The 25,428-nt window shown below is 35.8% G+C and overlaps 1 protein-coding gene across 1 annotated transcript in view; it reads left to right on the top strand.

The window, feature by feature from the left end:
• PREX2 (phosphatidylinositol-3,4,5-trisphosphate dependent Rac exchange factor 2) overlaps positions 1 to 25,428 on the top strand; it is a 182,454-nt gene that overhangs the window by 97,641 nt on the left and 59,385 nt on the right. The window contains exons 20-30 of the mRNA XM_069854213.1: positions 579 to 715; positions 3,875 to 3,992; positions 4,838 to 5,022; positions 7,732 to 7,893; positions 11,699 to 11,921; positions 12,282 to 12,489; positions 18,150 to 18,329; positions 21,116 to 21,210; positions 23,216 to 23,298; positions 23,639 to 23,729; positions 25,231 to 25,359. Coding sequence (XP_069710314.1) covers positions 579 to 715; positions 3,875 to 3,992; positions 4,838 to 5,022; positions 7,732 to 7,893; positions 11,699 to 11,921; positions 12,282 to 12,489; positions 18,150 to 18,329; positions 21,116 to 21,210; positions 23,216 to 23,298; positions 23,639 to 23,729; positions 25,231 to 25,359 — 1,611 coding nt within the window. The remainder of the gene's footprint in view (positions 1 to 578; positions 716 to 3,874; positions 3,993 to 4,837; positions 5,023 to 7,731; positions 7,894 to 11,698; positions 11,922 to 12,281; positions 12,490 to 18,149; positions 18,330 to 21,115; positions 21,211 to 23,215; positions 23,299 to 23,638; positions 23,730 to 25,230; positions 25,360 to 25,428) is intronic.

A 25,428-nucleotide genomic window follows, 5' to 3' on the forward strand; every position in this document is an offset into this window, starting at 1 on the left:
TTCGGTTAAAGCTGCAAGGCACTTTATAATAACCGAGTTGATAAAAAGATGAAAATAAGAGAAAGAGTCTTGGAAAAGTCTTTAAATTTGGATATTTCACTTAATGTTTAACAAGGAACTGTAGTGTGCTCTGATACTTCTTTATGAATTGTCAGAAAGCTCCTGTTTTTCATGTAACTTAGAGACACCTGAAGTAGTCAAGAAGCCTTATAAGCTTGGGACATATGAAATAATTCAGAATAAAAGTGGTCTAAGTTGTAATTAGTGAGTTTCAAGCTAGAGCTTTTTCATCCTTTTACAATCCTTCTCTTTAAGACAAATTTCCCACATTTTCATATTACTAATCAACGTTTTTGTTCTAAAACAGTGTCTAGAAAATAGTTTTGTCTCTTTAGGAAACAATCTGCTTTGGAACTCCATTTTCTTGATGTCCAGCTTACTGTAGAAGCAGCCTTGTGATCAGGGGGAGTATGCAAGAGCCAATGGATTCCGCTTAAAAAATGAGGCTTTTGGACTTTAATCTTTAAAGGAGATGTTTAGGAAAAGAAGTCTGTTTAACTATGTGGGTTTCTTAATAGGAACAGTGGCAGCTGTGGCAGGTCTCCACCCTGGCCAGTGCATAATCAAAGTGAATGGGATTAATGTCAGCAAAGAGACTCATGCAAGTGTTATTGCTCATGTCACGGCATGCAGGAAATACAGACGGCCAATGCAGGTACGTCTCACTTTGAACCCTTACACATTTTCAGCTAATTTTTTTTAGGAGGCAAATTAAATGGTGTGATGTGTGTCTCATTCTACGTAATCTATTGTATTTGACTGGGTTGAGGGGAAAGACGTGGTGAATAAAAGTGAACAGAAACCAGTTAAATTATAAAGGCTGAAGATTGCTGAATAGGTTGCTGACGTTCAAGGCCTCTTTAATTTCTGCACTAAAGTAAATCTAAGCTTATAGTTTCTTTTTTTTATATGGTATTTTTAAAGGAGTGTTTCAAGTGTTTCTGCAGTTCTATGCAGAAAGCATTACGAGGTATTTTCTCATCATGATGAAGAGGGATTTACACAGCTCACTGGAGGATGCAATGCAAAAAGCTGATCTTCCAAAATTTTGCAACATTTCAACACATAGAGAACAGAGTGCTTATATCCCATTTATAAAAGTGTTTGTGTTCCCATTGCATTCCAGTCTTGGGAATAAGCATACATTCAAGGATTCAATTACCTTTTTTAATATAAGCATGCAATTTTCGTTATCTTTTTCACATTAGTTTCAATGAAAATCTCAGGCTTCCAAACCACAAATTTACGGGAAAAAAAACCCAAGCCAGCTAGATTTTATAATGTAAATTTTCCAAGTCCCTGCAAATTTTTAATGAACTGTGAACCAATATCATTAATTAACTTCACAAACTCTTCCAGTGCATGTTAATGGAGAAGAAAAATCCAATTAAAATCAAGAGTGAGATCTTCTCCTACACCTACTGCATAGATATGAGATGAGAATTGTAAATAAGAGTTAGTTAGAACTGTGTCATGCAAATACAGTCTTTATGAAAATGTTTGACTGGATGTTTGTGTTTAAACTTAAATACAGAATGAAGTTTTCACAGAGCATATCAGGATCAAGCTTACCTACTCTTTAAAGGAAGAAACGTTGTCTCAAAGAGAGGGTACTTTGTGCGCTGGTACTTAAAATGGCTAGAATAAAAGATTAAACATTCCTTATAACAGGTGTGTTTACTCTGTGTATAGGTGTAGACTTCCTACAGAAATCAGTGACATCCAAAGAAGATAAATGGCCTTGACATGCAAAATCCACTTTTTGGAGCGCATAACTGTTTTTCCTATAGAGATTTTATTTCAATAATCATAATTCAGCAAATCACAAATAACTGAAATCCCCTAGACTGACAAGAAAAAATGCATTTAGAATGTAGTGCTATCAAATGCTATGGAGGAACTGTCTAGCCTGAAATAAATGGCAGTATTCCCACTGGTGTCAAGAAAACTAAAATTTCATTTCCTATTCAGAAATGGGGGGGTTAGTTATTTGGAAGTTGACTATGGATTTCTGCTATTTTTAAAGTACAGTGCATTTAATTACCATGTGTGTTGCAGTCCCTCATGTGGTTGGCAATTGCAAAATTGAAAGGGTATCTTTTTCTGTTTCCTGTGCATTCCACTTCTCGGGGTAAGGACTCTCCTTGCTTGCCTGGAGTGTGACATTTTATTTCAGATTCTTGCAGTGTTAAATTCCCTTGGACGCTGTTTATATTCTTTCTGTCTTGTCTGAATAAAGGAAATTGAAAGCAGATTTTACTTCTTGGAATTACAATTTCTTTTCAGTGATACTGATCATGATGTGACAGATTTATGCTTAGCTTAAACCTCTGTAATGCTTTTAGAAAATATCGCTCCAAGTCATAGTGCATTATATCTTGTGTTAAATTTTGAAAGAGTAACTTCTGTTTTAAGCAGTTAGTCCTTGCATTAGGCCAAATTAAGTTCAAATAATGAAGAAACCATTAGACCTAATGTAAATTTCCTCTCAGAGGGTGATGTGGCAGTCTTAGGGCTGCCAAACAAATTTGGCTTCCTAAAGGAGCAGCAAGCTTTCAGGTCTACCTGCAAAGAAGTGTGCATTTCAGAAGTGTTTCTGTCTAGCAGCTTGTGGACAGGTGTCTTCCAACAATCAAGAGAGCTCTGAAAGTTAAGATTCCTTATTAACGTAGTTCAGTGCGACCGAGTGAAAGATGAATCTAGGAAACCTAGGAAATAGTACCCTAATAGTAATAATAATAATTAAATAAAACTAGTAATACAAAAATGTAGTTATCTGTGATTAATAGAATAGAGATAGCAGCTGAGTATTGTATATTAGCAAAGCGTAAGTGGATGTACTTGGCATCTTGCATGAAAATCATAACATTCAGTTTAAGCTTCTGCTGTCCTTGTTTAACTTGAATTTTTTTCCCCAAACTTCTTTTTAAAGTCTGTGAATTCAGATTAGTCATAATTGTCGTTTATGCTGCTGTAGCTATGAAGTGAGGGAGTGATTAACTGATGGTCAAGCTTTTTTTTGAAGTGCAAAGGGAAGAGAAGAGTAGGCTGGAGATGCCATTCGTACTTGATAGGCCCTGCCACAAGGATGTGATGGGTGTGTGGCAGAGTAAATGAGGGGGTAGGACAAGATAGAAGGTGTACACGTGACTTCTTTGTAGACTGTTTGACCAAGCCACCATTCTTGTGCTCACGTTTTGCTCACTTAAGATTCTGGACTTCTGGAACCTGTGATTCTGTCTTTTTTTTTTGTGGGGTTTGCTAATCTGGGGGAAAAATAAAGAAAATCTAAGAAAATAACTGAAGTAAAGGCAAATATAAGTAATGAAGGCTGGAGTGTATGTTCCTCTTATCAGTCACTCATGGGTGATAGATTAACTGGCCATACTATACCTTTGGTTGCTATTCCATAATATTTGCCAGCATGTTTATGGATGCATGGCAGATTAAGCAAGGCAAAAGTCAGTTCTCTACTTTTTCACTTGTCGCAAATATTTTTCAGGGTGCAGTTTGATATAAAATGTGTTCATTTTGGCAGTGCCTTGAGATTGATAGGTGTCATGCTATTCACAGATTTCCTGTCTCATAACAGTATACTCTGAAATAAGAAAGTTGACAAAATGCTTCAGATGGTTTTAGACAAAGCCAAAATTCTCTATTTTTCAAAATATTATTTGTAAGTAGGAGCTCAGAAGACAGTAAAGCTGATGATCAGGGAATTAAGCTATTTCATGTTTGAGAGCAGTGAAGTGAGTTGCTATCAATTGCGCTTGCAAAGCTTTTCCTAGCTGTCTTTTTGTTGTTGTTTTTGTAGCAAGATTCTATACAGTGGGTTTACAACAGTATTGAAAGTGCACAGGAAGATCTTCAGAAAACAAACACCAAGCCTTCTGGAGATGATGGAGGAGATGCCTTTGACAGCAAAGTGGAAGGTATGTGATGCTTGTTTTTGATTTTGTTGCTGCTCATAATGTTGGTGTGTGGTAGCAAGGAAAATATAGATTTCGTTTCCAGAGAGGAAATTGCAAGCAGACTGTAATATGTGTTTTACTTGCGGGTTTGTTTTTTTTCAGTATTCGAAAGATGTAAATTCAACATACTGTTCTCTGACAATTATTCTATTTCCCAGCTTCAGTGAATAATTAAGTAAAAATCAATTCAATTTTCATTCATAGGATACATAATACTAGGAATTACCGATTTATTTTTCTCTGCTACTAATCATTTGAGGCTAGATTAGATGCATTAGTCACTGCTGCATGAGAAATAACAAATCAACTACCCTTCAGATTATTTTCAGGCAATTAACATTTAGATAAAGCTGCGTTCACATGCATCATGGTAATTAAAGAGGCAGTTAACATGTGAACTGTATTTATGTTCTCAGGATGAATGCTGATATTGTGGTTTCATATCTGACTGTTGACACTTTTCATGGTCATGTTATTTTAGTTTCTTCAGAAGTTCTCAGTTTCCCCCTTTTTTTGTTGCTTTTTTTTATGCCTCTGGATTATAAACGAGGTTGAACTAGTTCCCTTCAATAACTGTTCCTAAAGAGAGACTACTGTGATTTGTCTGTTTATGCCTTTTTAGCAGTCTAGTATTTTAGCATCCATAAACCTACTGATGTTCTGCTTTTGAAATCATTGAGCTGGTAGCTGGGGTTTTTGATAGAATGATCAAAGCGTACCTGTTTCTAGAACGTTTGCCAGCGTCCTCTTAGTTTGTTTAATGGACAACCCTCTTCAAGTGATTTGTGTTATTTTCTTTATTCTAGAAGTAATCGACAAATTTAACACCATGGCAATAATTGATGGGAAGAAAGACCATGTGAGTCTTACTGTTGACAATGTTCATCTGGAGTATGGAGTGGTTTATGAGTATGACAGCACAGCTGGAATAAAGTGCCATGTGTTAGAAAAAATGATCGAACCAAAGGGATTTTTCAGTTTGACAGCAAAGGTGTGAAGCAATTTTTGCATAAATTAATTTTTATCATGCTTAATACCAATGGAGCAACATCTATGTTTTGTTTATTCTTAGGATTGTATGTATTTCATTTAATATCTTAGAGCTTGCCATCTTATCCCTCTGACATTTTAGAGGATCATTGTGCACACAGGAAGCAAACTAAGTTATGATGTGGTTATAAATTAAGCCTCGGAATTGAAAAAAATATTAAAGAACTTTAAAGAACTTCAATTCCTCCTGCCCTTCTCCCATTTCGCTTAATTATCAAATAAAACTTGAAAGTCAAAGATCCACTGAAATGTCAAAACTTGGTGGAGGTAGGCTGTAGGTTACACAAATTATTTAATTTCATCAGAACTGCATGTGCAACTTCCAAACTTTGTTTTAGTAAAAAAGAGTTATACAACATCTGTCTTTTCTGTAAAATAAAGCTGTTAACATACAGGTGCATGCATTGGCAAAATCACAGAGGAGGGGAAAAATACAGTTGCAGCTTTAGAGTTTTACATTAGCATTTTTATTTTTTTAATATTTCCAAATGATAAATGTGAGATTGTTATGAATGGCATGTGAAATATTTTATATATATATGATATTTTCTGGTCAGTTTGCCATTATAATGAGATAATACAGATCTTTCACTAAGTTTGTTTTTATCTTTTCATACGTATATGCATGTTAACAGACTACACTTAATAGAAGTAGGAAAGCCCAAACTTTTGAGCAGTGTATTGATATCTGAAAATTTCTTTTTTCTGTTGCTCTTCCCATCAGAAGTGTAAACTAAAGTACTGATCTCATACTGAGGTATGGGCACGTATTTGTTGTCCTTGACTTTGTTTTGGAGCAGGTGAGGCTGACAAGCAGGGAAGTAACTTCTTGCACCATCACAAGATTTGCTAAAGCTGGTCTAGCTGATGTTTCAAGTCATTGGCCTGAAAGATTTTAATTCTTGGCTGTAATTACAATTTTGTATAAAATGGTTGAGGTATTATTTCCTAACCACTTAGGTAATGTTTTTCCATTGTTGTATTTGGAGTAGTAAAGAAGTCCTTCTAGGACACTGATTCTGGCCTTAAGTAATGCAATGTCATCAGCCTCAATGTTTAGGGTGGCTAATTAAATATTTAGGAATCATTAAAAATTAAAAAAAGTAAAGAGAGTTTATGTGACTATACTGGAATAATAGGAAGTTTATATCAAGTGATAGTGGTCTAAATGACTACAAAAGGTCCATTGGTAGAAAGATCAGGTCCCTTACCTCAAAGACAAGAATTGTATTGGCATTTTGTGAAATATACCTGCAAGTGTACTTTTAAATACTCCAAACATAAGCTTCACTATGTGTCCAGTGGTGTCTATTCCTCTCTTTGCTGTGTATTTATTGTTACTTTGCATTTTTAAATATCTCTGTTCTGCACCATGTGTAGTAGGGAGCAAAATAATCCCAGACTGCTTTCCTGTGTTATGCAAATCTTTGAGCTAATCCTTAATATGAGAAAGTATTCAAAGTTGCTCTACAACAGTTACTGCTTTTGAACACACTTACTTTCATATACCATTGCGAAAACTTCCACTTGAATTATTTAAATTTGTATTATTAGTTAAACCTGACATAAAGGAAGCTTAAAAGTGTAACCCAAGTGACTGAGATGTTTTAATACAGTATTTAAAGACTGTGGCAGAAGTGTTAAAGACTTTCCTTAACACATTCCACATCTCTCCAGATTTAGTCATTTATAATCTTTAAATTGTTAAAAAACTATAGATTTTGCACTGAAACATTTCTGTATGTTGTCATTTTTTTCTAAACTCATTGGTCATCACCTCTGTGATCGTGGATGGTGTACAAAAGAGCTGTAGCAGAAGTGGATTACAGACCTGAGTTTGTAGTAATGGATTAATACTGCATGCGTTGTTTGTTCAGACTTTTTTGAGTATCTCTAAAATGTGAGCCTTTTCTTGTTTAGTTGCCTTAATCTGGATTTTGGGTACCATTGTTAGAAAGTTAGTTCAACCCAACCAGCAGTAGACATCTCCTCAATTCCATAATACAGTGAATTTCAATGTCTGAAATGTAGCACCAAAAAAAAGGGCCAAATACCCTCATCTCTTCAACATACGTTTTATCAGTCTTCAGTCACCGTCATTTGCTACTGCTATTCCTGTTACAGCAAGATTTCAGTCTTTGCTGGGCACTATAGCTTATTCTGTTCCTTTTTCTCTGTTTATATATGCAGAATAGACAAGAGGATAGCGCTCAGTTTTCTCATGTGCTTCTTTAGTGTGCTACTCTCACTTGAATTGCCAGACAAAATTTTTACTACAAGAAATTAATTAATCCATCAGCTTTGAATAGTATATACTGTTCAAGTAAATACAGCAGATAAAGTATTTCAGAACCATAGTGGTTATATTAGTAGGAAATTAGTAGTAAAATGATTATTAGACAGGTCATGATAAGCCAAATAAAAGTATTTATTATGGGTATAGCTTATGCAGAAGATAGATTTGAAGAAACCTGTCTGATTCCCAGCTTTCATTAATTGTTCTCACGCAGCATTGCCTGTAATGTTAAAAGGCAACTGATTGTCAGGCTTTTCAGCTTTAATTATAAGGGATGGTAAGTATGGGGTTAAGTAAGGGGATATCTTAGTCACATTATTTCATAATATACTGTTTTTGTTTTTATAATCGTAGATTCTTGAAGCACTGGCAAAAAGCGATGAACATTTTGTGCAGAATTGCAACAGCCTCAATTCCTTAAATGAAGTGATCCCCACTGAGCTTCAAAGTAAATTCAGTGTCATTTGCAGTGAGAAGATTGAACATATCAACCGAAGAATCTCTAGTTATAAAAAGGTACGACTGGCATGTCCTAAGCTTGGTAATTGTCTTTTAAGGGAAGAAACGGGAATGTGATACAGTTTGAATATCTCTTCAAAATATCTATTGCAATGACAAAAGTATGGCTGAAAGTTTGGCTGTTTTGAGGTGTGAATGCCTGAACTGAGTAATGACATAACTTGTTTTCAAATCATGCTCCTTACTATCCCTTTTTTAGAGACTGGATAGATAGTATGCTTGCTTGTTTCCATGTTCATTTGTAGATACAATCAACTGCAGATTTCCAACAAGAGACCCAGCATTCTTTTTAATGCCTCAAACCAATACTCTAGTGAATTTGCAGATGTTAACCAAAAATGAAGCAATAACAACAGACTCATGTTTTTACTTCTAATGCATTTTCATTTTGAATACCAAATTGTTGTCCTGTTATTCATCTTTTATGCCCTTCAAGTTGGTATGACTTTTTAACATGACAATTAGTAGTAATAGCTCCGAAAACTGTTAGATTAACTTGGGTTAATAAAACATTACAGCATGGAGAAAAAGGAGAAGATGCTGATTTTTATACACTTGAGATCTAAATTAATGAGAATTAATACATAACCTGGAGTACAACCTCTAGTTGTTGACTGTCTTTCTCTATAGTTGTTTAGCTAGGAAATGCATAAATGAATTAACCGTTTGACAATTTGTTAATGCAAATTTATTTTCTGATCCTGGCTTCTGGTTCGTCTTGCACACAGCCTAATTCCTGGGAGCATGGAACTAGTTTGAAGCAGGCCCCAAATTGCTACATGGAGCTGACTATGCCCTGTCTTATCTTAGCTGGGGATCTGAGTTGTGACATTTACTAACTGGTTTGTTCTCGGAGTTAATGTGCAAGAAATTGAAAAGGCAAAAACAAAAAAGAAAATTAAAAGAAGAGGTTCAATGTAAAAGCTTGACACAGTTCTAAAAGTTGCATGGAAAAGAACAGATATTGTTTTCTTGTTTTTCAAAGAAAATGGATGGAAAATTTTAAGGAAAACCTGTAGCTTCAATAGGATGAAGGCCAGAAAGCAGCTTTCCAAGGACCTTTCAGGGTGGTCTCTAATAAGAAATGGAATAAACAGAGGAGTTGAGTCACAGACAGAAACATCAAAAGGATTCTGATACTGCATTACCAAATATCCAATCTCTCAGTTGTTTGCCTGAATTATAAATCTCAGTGTTTTCGAATTAAATTGTATTTCAAATTTTTATTAAAAATCAATATATCTTTTTTAAAAACAAAGTCATTTGGTCCAACATTAGTATTAGTACATTTTGAGTAACATGGAGGTGGTTTATGTGTTTCCTGTAGCCAAAAAACATGAGCATGACGTACAGTCCCTTTACAGGAGGCAAAGACAATACATGAAATTTTATTGTGTTATGCTGGAAATGAAAGAAACAGCCTTGGGAAGTTTTCGTAGTGCTTATATTGTCTAGAAGCAGATAGTGCTGATACAAACTGCATGTTCAAGCTTATCTGCTCAAAAATCAGTAGTTTCACAGTTACAGCTTTTAATGACGATTAGTAATGCCATGAATTTCAGGAACAGATACATAATTTTCTTGGCAAGGTAAAGGTAACCATAGTTACAGGCGTCTTTTGGAGCACTTGAGCCCAGCTTCACTCCTGGTTTCACAGCGAAAGTTCGAATTCTATAAATAGAAACCCTGTAGATTTCTGCAGTTCCTACTATTATTATTATCAGAACATTTTGCTCATAATAGACCTCGAGTACGGTGCCATGAGTCCCAGATGTTTCTCAACACATATACAAAAAGAATTTTGGGCCTGACTTCTGACCTGATTAAGTCGTAGCCAGGCATTTGGTCTCTCCGGAGCAGGATGTGTGGGAGATTGAGATGTGAAATATGTACTGCTTGCAGGAACATTTTCATCATTGAATGTCCTTAGTGCCCTTCTTAACTATTTGCACATTCTTCAGCCTTCAAACAATTCCATAATTGGATTTCTTGTAATCTTCCAGATCTTGTTCTGATATAAAGATTTAAATGTAATTATCAGTCAAATGTTCATCAGGCTGAAGTAATCTGACACCAAAATAATCAACAACCTGAGTCCCTGCACAAAACGCTGTTATTACTCAGAAAGGACATACCTTTTCTCAACTGAAGTGTTAGTCAAAACATGACTGATTGAATTTGTACTGATATTTATTAGGGAAGGAACTTTGCAAATTAACTTTGAAAATATTCTTATGCATGATTTATGCTTCATAGCTGATGTAGGTCTGTGCAATATTTTGACTGGAGAGATACTGTGATTAATATACCAGGGACTTGGAATGGATAACCTCTTTTCCAGAAAAAATATTCCCTAACAACAAACTGTACTGGAAAGGACATATTTTGACAAAAATCCTACTTGTGACTGACAATTCCCGTCTCCAATGGTAGAGCTTGATCTCATGACTTTCATGATTCTGAAGTGCATGTATCTTCTAAGTGTCCAAATTTAGTACAGTTCAGTCTTAGCCATTTTGGGTTGACATCATCTCATCTTAAAGGGCAAATAACTGTAAGCCTGTTCAAGAGTGGGCACAAGATTTCGCATATTAGTGAAGGAGATGTAGCTAAGCACTAATTTTAAGTGTTAGAATTAGACCACAAAAGCAGAGGGTTTCATCATTGCTGAGGTGATCTATGGAGGTGATAAAACATGGTGATTGCAATTTTTATATTCTAATGTTTATCAGCTTCACAGAAAAAACACAGGGTGATTGAGGCTGGAAGGGACCTTCTGGAGGTCACCTGGTCCAGTACCCTTGCTAAAGCAGGGCCACCTAGTGATGGTTGCCCAGGACTGTGCCTAGATGTCTTTTGATTGTCTCCAAGAAGGGAGAATAGACAGCCTGTCCCTCACAGTGAAAAAAGCGTCTCCCGATGTTCACAGCGAACATCCTGTTGTTTTGGTTTGTGCTCTTTGCCTCTTGTTCTGTCACTTGGCACTACTGAGAAGAACCTGGCTCTGTCCTCTTTGCACCTTCCCTTCAGATATTTGAATACATTGATGAGGTTCTTCTAAGCCTTCTCTTCTCCAGACTGAACAGTCTGAGCTCTCTCTCAGCCTTTCATTGTAGAAAAGATGCTCCAGCCCTGTAACCATCATTTTGGCCTTTTGCTGGAGTGTCTCCAGTATACCTCTGCCGCTTTTGTACTGGGGAGCCCAGTAGTACTCCAGGTGTAGCCTCACCAGTGCAGAGCAGAGAGATAGGGTCGCCTTCCTCCCCCTGCTGGCAATACCTCTCCTAATCTAGCCAATAAAACCATTTGGGGAGACTTCATCCTTCCTGAATATGAAATTCGTAATTCATAGCTTCCAATTATGTCTTTGTTATACCTTCAGGAAAAAAAAAATTCAGAAATTTTTGCAAGACATTGAGTTGAAAACATCTGTATCAGGAGGTGTTTATAAACGTCATGTGCAGTACAGCACTGGATCATAGAGTATTTCCAGACTTTCTTCCTGGGAAGAAAATATTTTGTTATGTTACAAAGAAAATAAATTCTATCTCGTTGTTACAAGGCTACTTACTTTTGTAAATGCTGTTTATTTCAAAACCCAATCACTTGACAAAATAAAACGAAAAAACTTTTTTCTTTCCCTTGTAGAGAAAGATGAAAATTATGAAGTCAAGGAGTCTGAAGTCAAGGATGCCTGAAATATTTTAAATTTTTGTTTTCTAGTCAGATACACAAGTTTTGTCAGCCAAGTGCTAAGACATCAAAAGCTGTTAATCAAAATTTTTTTTCTTTCTCACTTTAGTTTTCAAGAGTATTAAAAAACAGAGCTTGGCCTACTTTCAAGCAAGCTAAGTCAAAGATTTCACCACTTCACAGCAGTGATTTCTGTCCAACCAACTGCCATATCAATGTGATGGAAGTGTCTTACCCTAAAACATCAACTTCCCTTGGTAGTGCTTTTGGTGTACAGTTAGACAGCAGGAAACATTCTTCCCATGAAAAGGAAAATAAAAACAGTGATCAAGGTAAGTCAGCTGAGCTTGAAAGAACTACTTCCATTTTTCTGTTGTAGAGTTTTAAAAGGTAACTGGTTTAGGTATATGTCCCAAATCCTAAAATTAAGGACAAGCCTTTACAAAATCCATACTTAGACTTACTCTTTCACATACTTAGGCTTATATTAAAGCATAGTAAAGGCTAGTTGTAATTTCACAATAACTTTATCTTTAAATAGCAAAGTATTTTGGTGATATGCAAAATTAAATCATTACATGAAGTTTTCAGCAGGAAAATATTTCAATGTCTGTTAGGCATTTTGTTTTTACTAACTTCAATTAGTATGTTGGAAAAAAGATAACAATATAACTTCTTTGGATTATTCCCAGGTAAACTGAATCCCATGATTTATGTCCAACATACCATTACTACTATGGCTGCCCCTTCAGGGCAGTCTCTTGGTCAGCAAGAGGGCCATGGTCTGAGGTACCTCTTAAAAGAAGAAGATTTAGAAACACAAGATGTCTACCAAAAATTGCTCTTCAAATTACAGGCGGCACTGAAAGAGGTGGAAACATGCGTCTGTCAAATAGATGAGTAAGTACTTGCTTTTAATTTCTCCATTCAAGATACTGATAAATCTGCATGTCGTTTCTGTGGAGTGTAGGATCATTGTTAACTTCATTCAAATTCTTTGCCTTAATGCGATTCTAAGTGTACATATTAAAGTTTCTTATTTTTCTCAACTTCCGTGATTTTTTTTTTCCAACTTTAGTTTGTAGCTTTTCTCTAGAATGTGGAAATGCTAATTGTTTTGAGGTGGGAGAAACGAGGCCCATGTGTCATCTAAAACTTCACGAGGAATGGGAACAGAGGGTAGAGATATAAAAATAGCTTTTATTGAACTTGTTTGGTATCGTCAAATAGTGCCAAAGATGAATTTGTAGGTTAAACTTTTTTGACCTGTAGGAAGATTATTAATTTATTAGGCATTTTCCAAAAACAATTTGCCCTTAATGAAGAACTGTGGATCTAGGAGAAGCACTCTGTAGTGATTAGGACACTGGACTTGAATGTGGGGGACTGGACGAGGATTTAAAACTTGCTTTTACATTTGTGGGGTGAGTTGACTTCTAGGCTATTTGCTGTCTTCAGATAAGAATTAAGAAGGATGATAGGTCCTTTGGTTTTGAAAAATCCCATATGAAATGCAAATATCAGAAAACATTCATTTTGAAAATATAAATCACGTAATTTTGGGGGTTTACGAGCCAGTCTTTAATGATCTCTGGTTTGGAAAGGTGATGTATCATTGCTTCTGTTATTTTGAAGACTATGCAATGATCTCCTGTTTCATAGTTTTTTCAAACTGGGAGTATTTTTGTACTCTTCTAGTAGTAACACAATGTAATAGTTACACTCTATTAAGTAATTATAGTCTAATACATACTGCAATAGGAATGAAGGTAAGTATGGCCTCAAATTTTTTAAAGAAAATGTTGTTTTCTGTGCCTTTATGTAGTTCTGCTAATTATCATGCTGAAGATGAAGTCAATTAAATTCAAGCTAATTTCAGTGCTTGGGTGCACTTACAAATGACTGTCTGTAAAGCCTGTGTGGTCACTCTTCCTCAAGGAAGTCAGAAAATTATATATGGAAGTTCAGTCAATGTTTCAGGAAGTTCCAGCTACCAGATGGCCACACCTTTCCTTTCCATTCCCTTGAGCCCACGATGCAAAAGCACAGGAACTTCTGAGCCTTTCTTTCATAGTCTTGTGTATATAAATAGACACACACACCCATATATTGTGTGTACAAGTATATACATATATATATACACACACGCATTCATTTTGCGTCACACAGTTGTGACAGTGAACACAGAAGTTCACTTTTTTGCCTTCATAAAGTCCCTGTACACTGACTTTGTAGCAGATGTTGTACGAGATGCACAGATATATTTAATGAATTTTACTTTTTGCTATTTTAAGACTGAGACCTTTTATGCTTTATTAATTGTGGACTTTGAGGGAACTGCCAGTGTGTAATTATTTCAGAGGAAAGAGGTTCTATACAGGAATCAGGATAACCAGAGGTCCTACTGAAAAGTGCCGAACAGGGAAGAAGGAAGCTGGAACTAACTGGGTGTGAGCAGTTCAGTGGTATGTAGTGTATTGTATTGGAATAGTTACAGCTACTAATTAACTCTTCAGAGAAAGGTTGGAACTACTGAAAAACAAAAGATAGAGTAATAGGAGAGGACAATCATACAGCTGTGCTTTAATTAGAAATATTCATACTTCATCAGCTAGGAGGACTTGCTTGAACAGAATGATCCTTAAACTTTTTATAAAGATTTTTGAACTTCTGTCTTCTGTTGCGACATAGCAACAATAAAATGGATGTCTCTATTTACTGAATTGCTTATTATTATAAGCTATCTTCATTATTATAATTGCCTCAGGACATAAAATATGAACATGGTATTGCAGTTCTAAATTTATAATATATCAAATGATAGAAAAATGACTCTTTAGTGCACTTTATAACGATAGTGTTGCAAAAACACTGCTCTTTCATGCTACTAGATGTCTCTGTTCTGTGTTGAGGTCAGTAATGGTCTTTCTCTCATTATCTGCCCAGCCTCTCCTATCTGTTAGTGAATGAAAGTGACTTGAAAAACAAATGGTTAACCTGAAGAGCAGGTCTGTGAGAGCTTGTGGATTATGGCAAGGGAATGTCTAAGACAAGATTGTGTACTCCTAGCATGATCTTCATAATGACTTTTGTTATGGTTCATTGAGGAGATTGGGTTGCTTAAGAAATACTGTACTTATGGGGAGAGAAAGAGATACACACAAAAAAGACATATAACCCCGTTCCACTGACTTGTTGTTCATACCCAGTTAATAGTCTCCCAGCACTCCTTTAGAACCATTGCTAGATACCTACCAGTGATACTAGATGTTCTAAAGAAATAAGTCCTTCCCCAGGTTGGTTTCTATAAATGTTGACTCTGTTGTGTTCTTGGTTCACATGCATTCAATGTACTCCCATGAACCCAGCTATTTTTTGGAAAAATGTCTGTTGGGAGTATACAAGAGGCATGAACATTTTCCAAGCCTTCGTGGAGTGAGGAAAAGGCAATGCAGCTCACAGCTTGCACAGGTTTTTTCTTACTGCCTGTGGCTATCCTTTTTTTGATGCTTTGACCATAGCAGGTTTTGCTACTGTCATGCTTTTAGGATGGTGTTGATTTGTGTTGCATTTAGGATTGATTCCACATGTGACATTTTTGCTTGAGATTTAAATTTCTCTGTTTCATGGAAAAGTTATTCATAGTTACAGAGGCTTTCTAGCTGTTAGTTACTACTCATTCACACATTTCTCCTAAGAGAGATGGACATCTAAGATTATTATGTTTGAGGTAGCCCCATCTCCAAAGAAAATATGATGTTCATGTGTTATGTTTAAGAAGAAAAAACCCACACTTTTATTTTAAGGGTCTATTTAAGAACTGTTATTGGGGTTTTCTTGTGTGCAGGTTTGGATTTGTATGTTTTAGACTCCCTCAACTGGGTTTCTAAGAGCACTTCTATGACCTCTGGATAACAGAGTTCTGGATCTGGTTATTCCTAAGTTTTGGCTTTCGTTCATGGTAGTTCAGCACAAAAAATTTCCTTAGAGAAAGAGCCTGCCTGCTGAGAGAAAGTGAAAAGCTCCCTTAGGAAAAGCTCCAGCTACCTTCATCAGTCTTTTACGGAGATCTTGGCAGCCCTGACTAAGCACTTACATAAAAGACGAGGATATAATAGTCTGTCCGTGTCCTGACAAATAATTACTCGGGGGGGAGATATTTTCCGGAGCTGAAATTGCAGTTCATTATGCTTGTTTCTCACCCTTGATTATTTTCTTAGACCAACAAAATCTACACAAAGTTACTGGAATGGATTTGCCCAACCCCGATGTTTTTCCCCAGAAGTGAATGATAATGGGAACACAAGAAAAAGTAAAATACATGTTAATCTTTGTCCTTATCTCATCTCATCTTCTAGCAGGCACTGCTACATGGTCTTTTTGGAATGGACCTTTTGTTTTAATAGCACTATTAGAATGATCTGCTACGAAGTTGTCTAATGCCTTTTTGAACCCTTTTGTATTTTCATGTTCAGAAAAAAAGTTTAACAAGTGTGAAGAACTGATTTTCCAAGGTCTACGATTTTGTAACATTTATTTTAGGACGTGTTCGAGAAAACGTATGCTCTGGTAGGTAGATCAAAACTGAGCACTGCTGTGAAATATGGGCCCCATCTTTCTTCCCATCCTCAAGGGATCCTGCTAATCAGTGACTTAAGTTATAGGGAAGAAGTGAGTTGTGATTTCACACTAATATGAAGTGTTAAGGCATTAAGGCATCAGGTAGTCCCTGTCTGTCTAGTGGATAGGTGGGTTTAAAGTCCAGTCAAAATATCTTTTGTGTAGTTTTTCTGTATTTCAGTTACAGTTCAGATCAGCACCTTTTACTATATGTAGGATAATTATCTGTCTGTCTCTTGTTAACTCTTAGCCAGAGAAAGTTACGCAGAAACGATGACAGAATTTGCTAAAAAACTTCACTTATCCTCCTCGTTTCCCCAAAGTTAGTGTCAAACCCTATGTTAACATCTATCAAGTCAGGATTTCAGTGAGAGCAAGCTTGATACACCATGTGAAGTATGTAGTCAATGCTGCACAGTCAACTAACAATACTATAGGGATAATCTTCCGTATTGCATTTCCAGAATGTATGGTTTATCAATTTCTTTCTTAAAACTCTGTCCATTCTTGAGAGTCAGGAAGTTATTTGCATATACTCAAAAATATATGGCTGAACATGATGTTGAACACATTGTCTGCATTTTGGATGCAAAAAGTCACTGCTCTGAATCCAGGAACTTAAGAAGTTTCAAGAACAGCTTAGGATTAGGTTGTATTCTGATAGAATATCATTATCAAAAGAGAAATTGGTAGCTCTGTACTGATGTAGCTGTAGCTGAATAAACTTAACTTTGTTACAATTAAGAATTAATTACTTCAACTGGCAGAGCCTCACAAAATTAAGATGGATCTGTAAACCACTTACAGTCAGAATTCCCCTCCTTCTGTAACGTAACAATGTTAATGTGTGGCAGGAGATAAGAATAAAGGAAGGAATTCTGAATGCTGCCCTTTAATAACAATTAGTGCAGCATTTTTGTTCACAAAAGATATGCATTTCCCATAGTTTCCCTTCAGAAGTAAGAATTATGTTTAACAAGAAGATCTAATGTTTGAATCCAGCTATGTAGAAAGTTTGTGAGTTTGCCTTTCTGACAGCTCCTACAGTAAAACCTTGCTACTATGTCCATATACTTTGCAGGAAGAAAAGCTTAATTCAGTTTCCTTTGATTTCAGGTAGTTAGAAAGTAGGTTTTGCAAGAGAAACGCTGCCTTTCAAATCCAAATATTAGTCTAAAAATGTCATTCTAATGGTGTGTTTGTGTAATAGGAATTAAAGGGCATTTGCACATTATAGCTGTTCTGATCTTGAAAGTAAATTAGAACATCTCAGTATGGGTTAATCACCCAAAAAAAGGAATATCTTGCTTCCAGTATTTGTGCATGTCCTAAATATAGAAGTCTGCACTGTTCTCTTGACTGGATGTGACTTTTGTGCTTTTCGCAGAAGCTTGTAGATTAATGATTAGTTTTACTAGTGATAGGGGCTTAGGCACTTCGAACATGGGAAAATACACAGGTAAGTTAATACAGATTCTTAAAATACCTTAGTAAAATATCTTATGGTGCAAGCTGGCATGTCTGGTACAGTAGCAATTGAGGAAATATATGCTTTTCACAGGAATATAGTTCCTTTGGTTTGTTTTCTTGATTTTTGCTCAGGAGTACATGGTTCCTGTTTAAAAATAGAACAGTTATGTTAGTACAAAATTTGACCCCAAGTGTTCAAGAATGTGCTGTATTTCTTCCCCAGCTGGAATTGTTGCCTTCATACAAGACTGATTATTGAGTAATGCTAATGGGCTGCACTGTTACACTTTTCAACAGCAGAATGTGTTACTTTCTTCCCTTGTTTCAAATAGATATGGACTGAATTAAAATATTCCCTTTCACGTATTATAGAAAATAATAATTGGAGGATGTTGACAAGCCATGTTATTCTATTGTTACCTTGCTTTTGAAAAACATGAATTTATCTTTTTTTTTCCCCTGTCTTACAGCCTTCTTTCTTCAATAACGTATTCTCCCAAATCTGAACGTAAAACGCCCGAGCCTTTAATACCAGCAGACAGTGATAATGAAAAGGGGGAAAAGAATGGGAAGAAAGTTTGTTTCAGCGTGACAGGTGATGAACAAGAAGATTCTGGTCACGATACCATCAGCAACAGGGATTCTTACAGGTACATCTACTAATAATATTTTTATTTGTCAGCTTCATCAAACCTGTGACTTTGTAGACTGTCAAGTGCCTTTGAAGACTACCAGAATATAATGACTCTGACATTTCTGGCAAATGGATAGCTAGCATCAAGTCATGTTACAAGGTGTGTAAAATAAACTCGTTTATGAGTGCAAGTTAGTTCTCAGATCTTGATATGCCTAACCTTTACAGGATATCCCAGCCAGACCTGTAAAGGTTTACTTTAGATTACCTGTCTTATTAAAACCAGAAATAATTTCTGTTACTATGTTCCCCAACAACAAATGAGCAATGGAATTTCCATCTTGCCATGGACAGGAAGATGCTAGAGCCACCTGATCTAAGGAAAAGAATGCCTGTTTCTCAACATACATTCCCCACCTTCTTCCACTTTAAATACTGTAGCATCAGCTCATCTCTAGAATTCATAATGCATCACTTTTGCTGTGAGTGAAAGCACAAAAAATTGTGAAAAGGAAGGAGTAATTATACCAAACACAGATAATACAAAGATTGTCTTCTGTTACCTAGAGAGAATTGGTTAACTACATGATATAAAATCTAAATTAAAATTTTAGCTGCAAGTAAAATAAGAGTTCATTATTTGTTCATTATCAGCTCGTTATTATGCTCAGAAAGCAGGGTCTCAGTAGGGTCATCATTTTTCTGCAGAACCCTGTGTTGCTGAGATCTCTTTCATAAGCTAATATTTGATTACTGCAGCGTGGTAGATAAGAACTCTTTGTCAGAGTAGAAACAGAAATACATGTATAAGTTTGAACAGAAATAAATGTAAGATAATTTGCACAGATAAAGTCCATCTTCTTGTAACCATGGTGAAAACATAAGCAAAGTGCTGTTTCAGCTGAGGTGTGTTTAGGGGTTTCTGCATCTCCATGATGTGTAATACTGACTGTGATGTAGCTGCTCCAGTGGCCTGTGCTTGCTCCAGTTGGGAAGTTCCCCAGCTGGCACAAGATTTGTATGTGGAGAGAGGAGATGTGACTTATGTCATGAGTGTCTCTTAGTTTAAAGTATTTTCTTCATTCTGATTCCAGTCATTTGTAGTCTGTTGTGGCTGTTTAGGAATGATAAAATCTATGGTTCCATATGCAGAATAATCATAAAATTTTTGAGTTCAGAACAAGTGTTAGAATGATATTTGATATTTTTTTCTTTGCTTAAATAATTTCACTAAGCAATGCTTTAAATCTCCAGATCCCCTAAGCCACTGTGGTTATTGTTAGAACTAGTATGTGAATTTCAGCTGTTAGAATGCTCTTGTTTTGTGTTATAGGGTCTTATTTTAAACTTTACAGTACAACACAATAAAAATGCAAAATGATGTAGCTAATACATCGCAGCTATTTCTCATTTTCCTTTGTTTTATTTTCTTGTGCTTTGCAAAATCTAGTTTTAAATAACCTTCATCTTCCCTTTGGAGAGTTTAATGAGTGAATAGAGTTGGTTAGAAAACATTTCTTAATATTCAGCCAGAAATCCTTAATGCTCTTTGGGACTCTTCACTCTCTGTAAAGAACATGTTGTTACTGATGTCTTTTCATCTACTTAATAGATATGATGGTAATTATATCATATTGCTTCATTTAAATTTTTCCCCATTCACTTATCTGGTTGTCTACTTCTCCAAAACGTGTACATTAGTTAAGAGATGTAAGTCACTATACCAAAACTAGTAAAAGATCACTTCTTTGTTTACGAAAATAAGGAAAACAGTTTGGGAGCAGATGGGTACATGTATAACTGCGTCATTATGTAAACACAGATATGTATGTCTTGGGGAATTGGTATGCCCAATTGATAAAAACAAAACCAGATCATTATAAATAAATATCCTCTAGGTAGATCTCGACATTCTGCTATATTCAGTTGGACTTTTAAGACTCCCTCTGCTGGATAATTACTTAAGCATTTCCTACAGTGACATGTAATGATCTTCATGTGCCCAGATAACTCTGAAGTCTATAAATTAAAATTTATCATCATAGGATTATACTGCAAAAGCCTATGTTTTACTCTGTTTAAGCTGCTGAAGTAGATATGCACTCCATCTGTTTTTGTACAGAGCAATTTATTTTTGAGAGAAAAGAGCAGGAAAATCCTCCACATTTTAATCCCCAAATCTCATTACTAGACAAATGCGGGTGATGTTTTGTATGCGTAGAAGCTTTCTCTGAAGTCACAGATGTAAATGTCTGTCTCTAACAAAAAGAACAGATAGAAGAGATGGGATCATAAACTGTATCTTGGCTGGCAGGGAAAAAAATTTGTAACTTGAGTTTTGGTGCTACTTGAGTGGATCAAATCCCTTCTAAAACCATTAGGGACTCTACTTAGTAAGTCATAAACAAAAGTATTTCTTCATTGTATTACCTATGGACTAGGAATACTGAGTTTGAGTGTAAAGTTACTAAAACGTTTGAGGCTGCAGTTTCAAAAGCTGTCACTCATATAAGAAAAGTTGGTTGTTTTGCACTGAAAGATTTTATTATCATTCTTCAAGTATATGCTTACTTGCAAGGTGAAGGGGGACAATTGAATCATCTATTTTGGGAATCTGGTCCTCTGAGTCCTACCAGGATTGCAAATCAAATGGTAGCATTGTTGAAAAATAATTGTACAGATCATCTCATCATTAATTTTAAAAGGGGAAAAGGAAAAGAATTTCCATAACTAATACAGAGCCTGTGTTGAAGATTGTGACTTTATTTCTTTTTTTGTTTTGTGGTTTGTTATTTTTTCAAGTGATTGCAACAGCAATAGGAACTCCATTGCCTCGTTCACCAGCATTTGTAGCAGTCAGTGCAGTTCTTATTTTCACAGTGATGAAATGGATTCAGGTATGTTTAGAAAAATCAGCTATGAAACCTTTCATCTTTCCTTTTATTCAATTTTATTATTTTTGTTTGCCTGGCAGTTTTGTTGTCTTCATTTTAAAAACTGCATCCTCCTTGGTAATGAAAGTGTATCCTTTTGCTTCTGCCTAACTAGTGCTGCATTAAAGAATCCTCCCATGAAAGAGAGCCAGCATTCCAGCATCTCTGTGAATAGACAGAATTAGTTAGTGCTCTTAGAGTCACTGCTTTTTGCTGATTTCATGCCTTGACCTTCACCGTTTATGTTGCAGAGAGTAAGGAGCATTTCAGGTGAGTGTAAAATGCTGTTCCAGCCTGTCTCAGCACCCAGACGGCAGGATATGGTTGTATGTGTTTGTAGGAAGGAATGTGAGACCACATAGAAGAACATTCTTGTTTATGCCATGACAAATTGAATTTAAATAAGTGCAGCTGCTATTAGGAATGAGATGATGGGATTTAACTGCATGGAGTACAAGGTCATATACTAAGGGACTAATAACTAAAAATATTTGGTCTAGGTTGAGAATTAATCACTTGGGAATTATTTAGGAAAAGAAAGAACTGGGTATATTAATTGAATGTGAGCCACCAGTGAGACTTGACCATAAAGAAGGCGAATTTCATTGCTGGTTGTATCAGGAGAGGTATTTTCATTGGGGTCAGGAAAATATTAGTGACATGGCACAAAGTATCTGAAATACCTTGTGAATGATGCAATTCTAGGCAGCTACTTTCCAAAAACTATATATACTTACAGAACTGAGCAGGTACAGAGGAAAGGATGAAGGACATAAAAAACTATTAATAATAGAGGAGACCTGGGTTGCGTGTCTTCAGCTTCAGTTATAACTGAACTGATATGCACTTTTGCAGCATCAAGGTAAAGTACCAACTGAGGTGCCTTAAAAGAGTATGTCTGTGTTAGCTAAGCATGAATACAGCGTTCAACTTGATAAATACTGATGCTCAGTGAAACTCCCACTCTCCTGATGACTTAATTTTCTCCTAGTTCCAAAGCTAACCTGGTTAAGTCCAGATCAGGGCTCTTTTGCACTGTGCTCCATCTGTTGCAATTAAAATCCTGTGAAGGGTTATAACTACTGGCTGTAAGGACATCTAAAGGAGCTGAAAAAAAAAATCAAGGAGAGAAAAGCATTATTTACGTGTTTAACTGACATCAGAAAAATGAGTCTAGATTGACCGTGAATAAATCTGGATTATAAATTAACAAGTGGCTACTTCTTATCTGTCATTGCAACAGCAAGGAGGAAAGGCAGTTTTAAGCTCAATTTTTCACAGCTTTTAAGAGTTCAGGTTGCATCACCCATTGTCTGAGAAGAGTGAATGACTGAGGGCAGTGACCTAGGAGAGCCCTTCTCCTTTGTGCTCTCTTAGGAAATGATGTGGTATGTCCTACTAAAAGCTCCACATCAAATAAAAGACTTGGCTGCTGTATTTTTGTTGTATTACTAAAACCTTGGAACCATTTAATTCGTAAGATCGTTAAAATTGGGAATTGTTAGTAGAGTCCCTATAAAAAGTTTATGGTGAATGCATTTCAGTGACTTTATGGTCTGCTATATTAGGTTCACACTACTTAGCCATTTAATAAGGTGTTTAGGAAGTTCTCCACCATAGAAGAATCATTTGTTTAGTCACAGAGTGGTTGAGGTTTGAAGGGACCTCTTGAGATCATCCAGTCTGATCCCCTGCTTGAGCCAGGATCATCTAAAGCAAGTTGTCCAGGACCGTGTTTTTGAACCATGATTGGTTTTGGGGCCATGGGTTTTGAATATGGTCCTTTCTCTAAAAGATATTTCTATATTATTGAGTGACTATTAAATGTGAAATACGTAGGGAGAACTGTTGCCATAACCCTGAAAGCCCAAGCATTAATCTGTATGCCAAGCATATTATCTAAGCTACAAAGATTTTGGAAAATATGCTGAGATTTCTAAACAATTTTTCATTTAAAAATATTTTTCAGGTGATGAGCTTCCCATAAGTGTTCGAATCTCCCATGATAAACAGGACAAGCTCCATAGCTTTTTGGAGCATCTTTTTGGTCAAGTATGACATTATTTTTCTTGGCTTTGATACTGATGTCCATGTTTGAGCTATGATGTCTTTGGCAAATACTTCTTTTTTTTTTTCTTTTTGCTTTTGCTTTCCACTGTTTACTGGGATGGTATGTATTTACTCATTCTCCTTCAGTTTTCTTTAAATAATTCAGAACTGTGAACTAAACAGGTCCTTAGATTTAGTCTAGTATTCCCTAGCTTGTTACTTTAACTAGAGCCATTAGGTAAAGAATCCAAATCTGCTTTTCTGTAGTCTGTATTTCTTAAAGAAAGAATTTCTAATTGTTGCTGTAAAAAACATCTTTCTCACAGAACCTTGATCCCAACAGGTCGATTCAATTGTGAGTCTCCTGAAAGGACCAGCTGTGATGAGAGCCTTTGAGCAGACAAAATATTTTACACCAGGTCGAGGCCTCCAAGGTAACATTTAATTCTATGACAATCAAAAGAAAGCTTGAAGAGTACATGCATATGGCTACTTACTCCTTGAGCTGGTTGTTAAAGAACTGATTTTGCTTAATCCCGGTAATATCAGCAATAGCTGATGGTTAAAATTCTTGTTAGATCTTATTTTTAGTTGAAAACTGTCTCCTTACACATATTGAACAATGTAGGAAAGCATTTCAGGTTTGTTGTATAATCAACTTTAAATTCTAGACTTAGAAGAGACTGTAAAATTGCTGAGGTGTTAGAAGCAAGAAAGAGATTTTGTATATTGCAGGTGTGTTTTATTACATTTTTGTCCCTACTACTGAAGCCTTTTCTGATCTGTTTTATTACTATATGCCTTTTTTTATTTTTATATATATAGTATTTGTGAAGTTGATTTATAAATAATAAGCAAATGTAAATTTATAGTCACAGTAGTATTTATGCCAAATATGTACATATATAAGTATTATTGATGGTTTAAAAAAAATAACCCTGTATGTAATTTCAGTTACTCTGCTAACATTCCTGTAGCTGCTCAAGTCTAAGTATATAAATTGGTATCTGGTGGTAGCCATAATATTGTGATGGAAAATATAAAGGACATCTTTCAGTGAACGAACTTCAAAAAAAAAAAAAAAAAAAAAGATTGATTGGAGGCTGAATGTTGTATTAATATGTTCAATAGGGTAGTGTGGGATTATGATTTTATTGATCCTCCATCCGTCTTTTGGCAAAGAAAACTAATTTTAGATGGCCAGAAGATGGTTCTTTGGCTTTTACAAATCACCGAAATCCCACTAAATTCAATAGGGCCATAATTATCATACTCCAATTATCTGGTTTTACAAAGTCTGGGAAGACTGCATAACCACCTCTTTTTCTTTTCTTTCTTTCTTTTTTTTTCTTTTTTTAAGATTTCATATTTCAAGACTAAGGTAATGGGGATAAACCTAGAGCATTTCTGCTCTCTTACGTTTCTCATTATTTCAGATTGAGTACCTGGTAGGTTCACACAACACAATGTTATCACCTTCTGGTGATATAATAAATGTTCAGTTAGACAGAAAATATGGACACATCAGATAGTTTATGAATCATCTGCACAGTTTTCATCAGCCATACAAGGAGCACTGCAGTGATTTGTAAGATAGACTACATTAAGCAATAAGGAATTTTGTTTGAAGTTTAATCATCTGATTGAATTTAATTTTCCTTCAGAAGTTCCATGGTCCTGCCTACTTCATGGGGACAGACACCTTCTATCTTACATACCTGGTTCAGAAAGAATAATGTTTGGGAATGCTGCTCTCTTTCTCTTTTGACGAAGCAGGGAGCTTAGATAACCTTTAGATCTGTCACTCTAGCTTTAGCTACAGTTCAATAAGTGGACAACTTCTTAAGCTATGTAAACATTTAGGAAGAAATAATGTCTTATTGTGGCTTTCTTGGGAGGTTTAAGCAGAAAAATATTATTTTTGTCCCTGTTTAGAGTTTCAGCAGGAGCTGGAACCAAAGCTTAACTGTCCGAAGAGGCTACGACTCCACATCAAGCAAGACCCTTGGAACCTCCCCAGCAGTGTCCGGAGCCTTGCCCAGAATATCAGAAAATTTGTTGAAGGTTAGTAAGAGCAACGTGACCATAAATAAACACTTCATTAATGGCAGAAAGACTGGGGAGGGGAAGTGG

This window comes from Phaenicophaeus curvirostris, chromosome 3 (assembly GCF_032191515.1).
Source record: "Phaenicophaeus curvirostris isolate KB17595 chromosome 3, BPBGC_Pcur_1.0, whole genome shotgun sequence".
Taxonomy (NCBI): domain Eukaryota; kingdom Metazoa; phylum Chordata; class Aves; order Cuculiformes; family Cuculidae; genus Phaenicophaeus; species Phaenicophaeus curvirostris.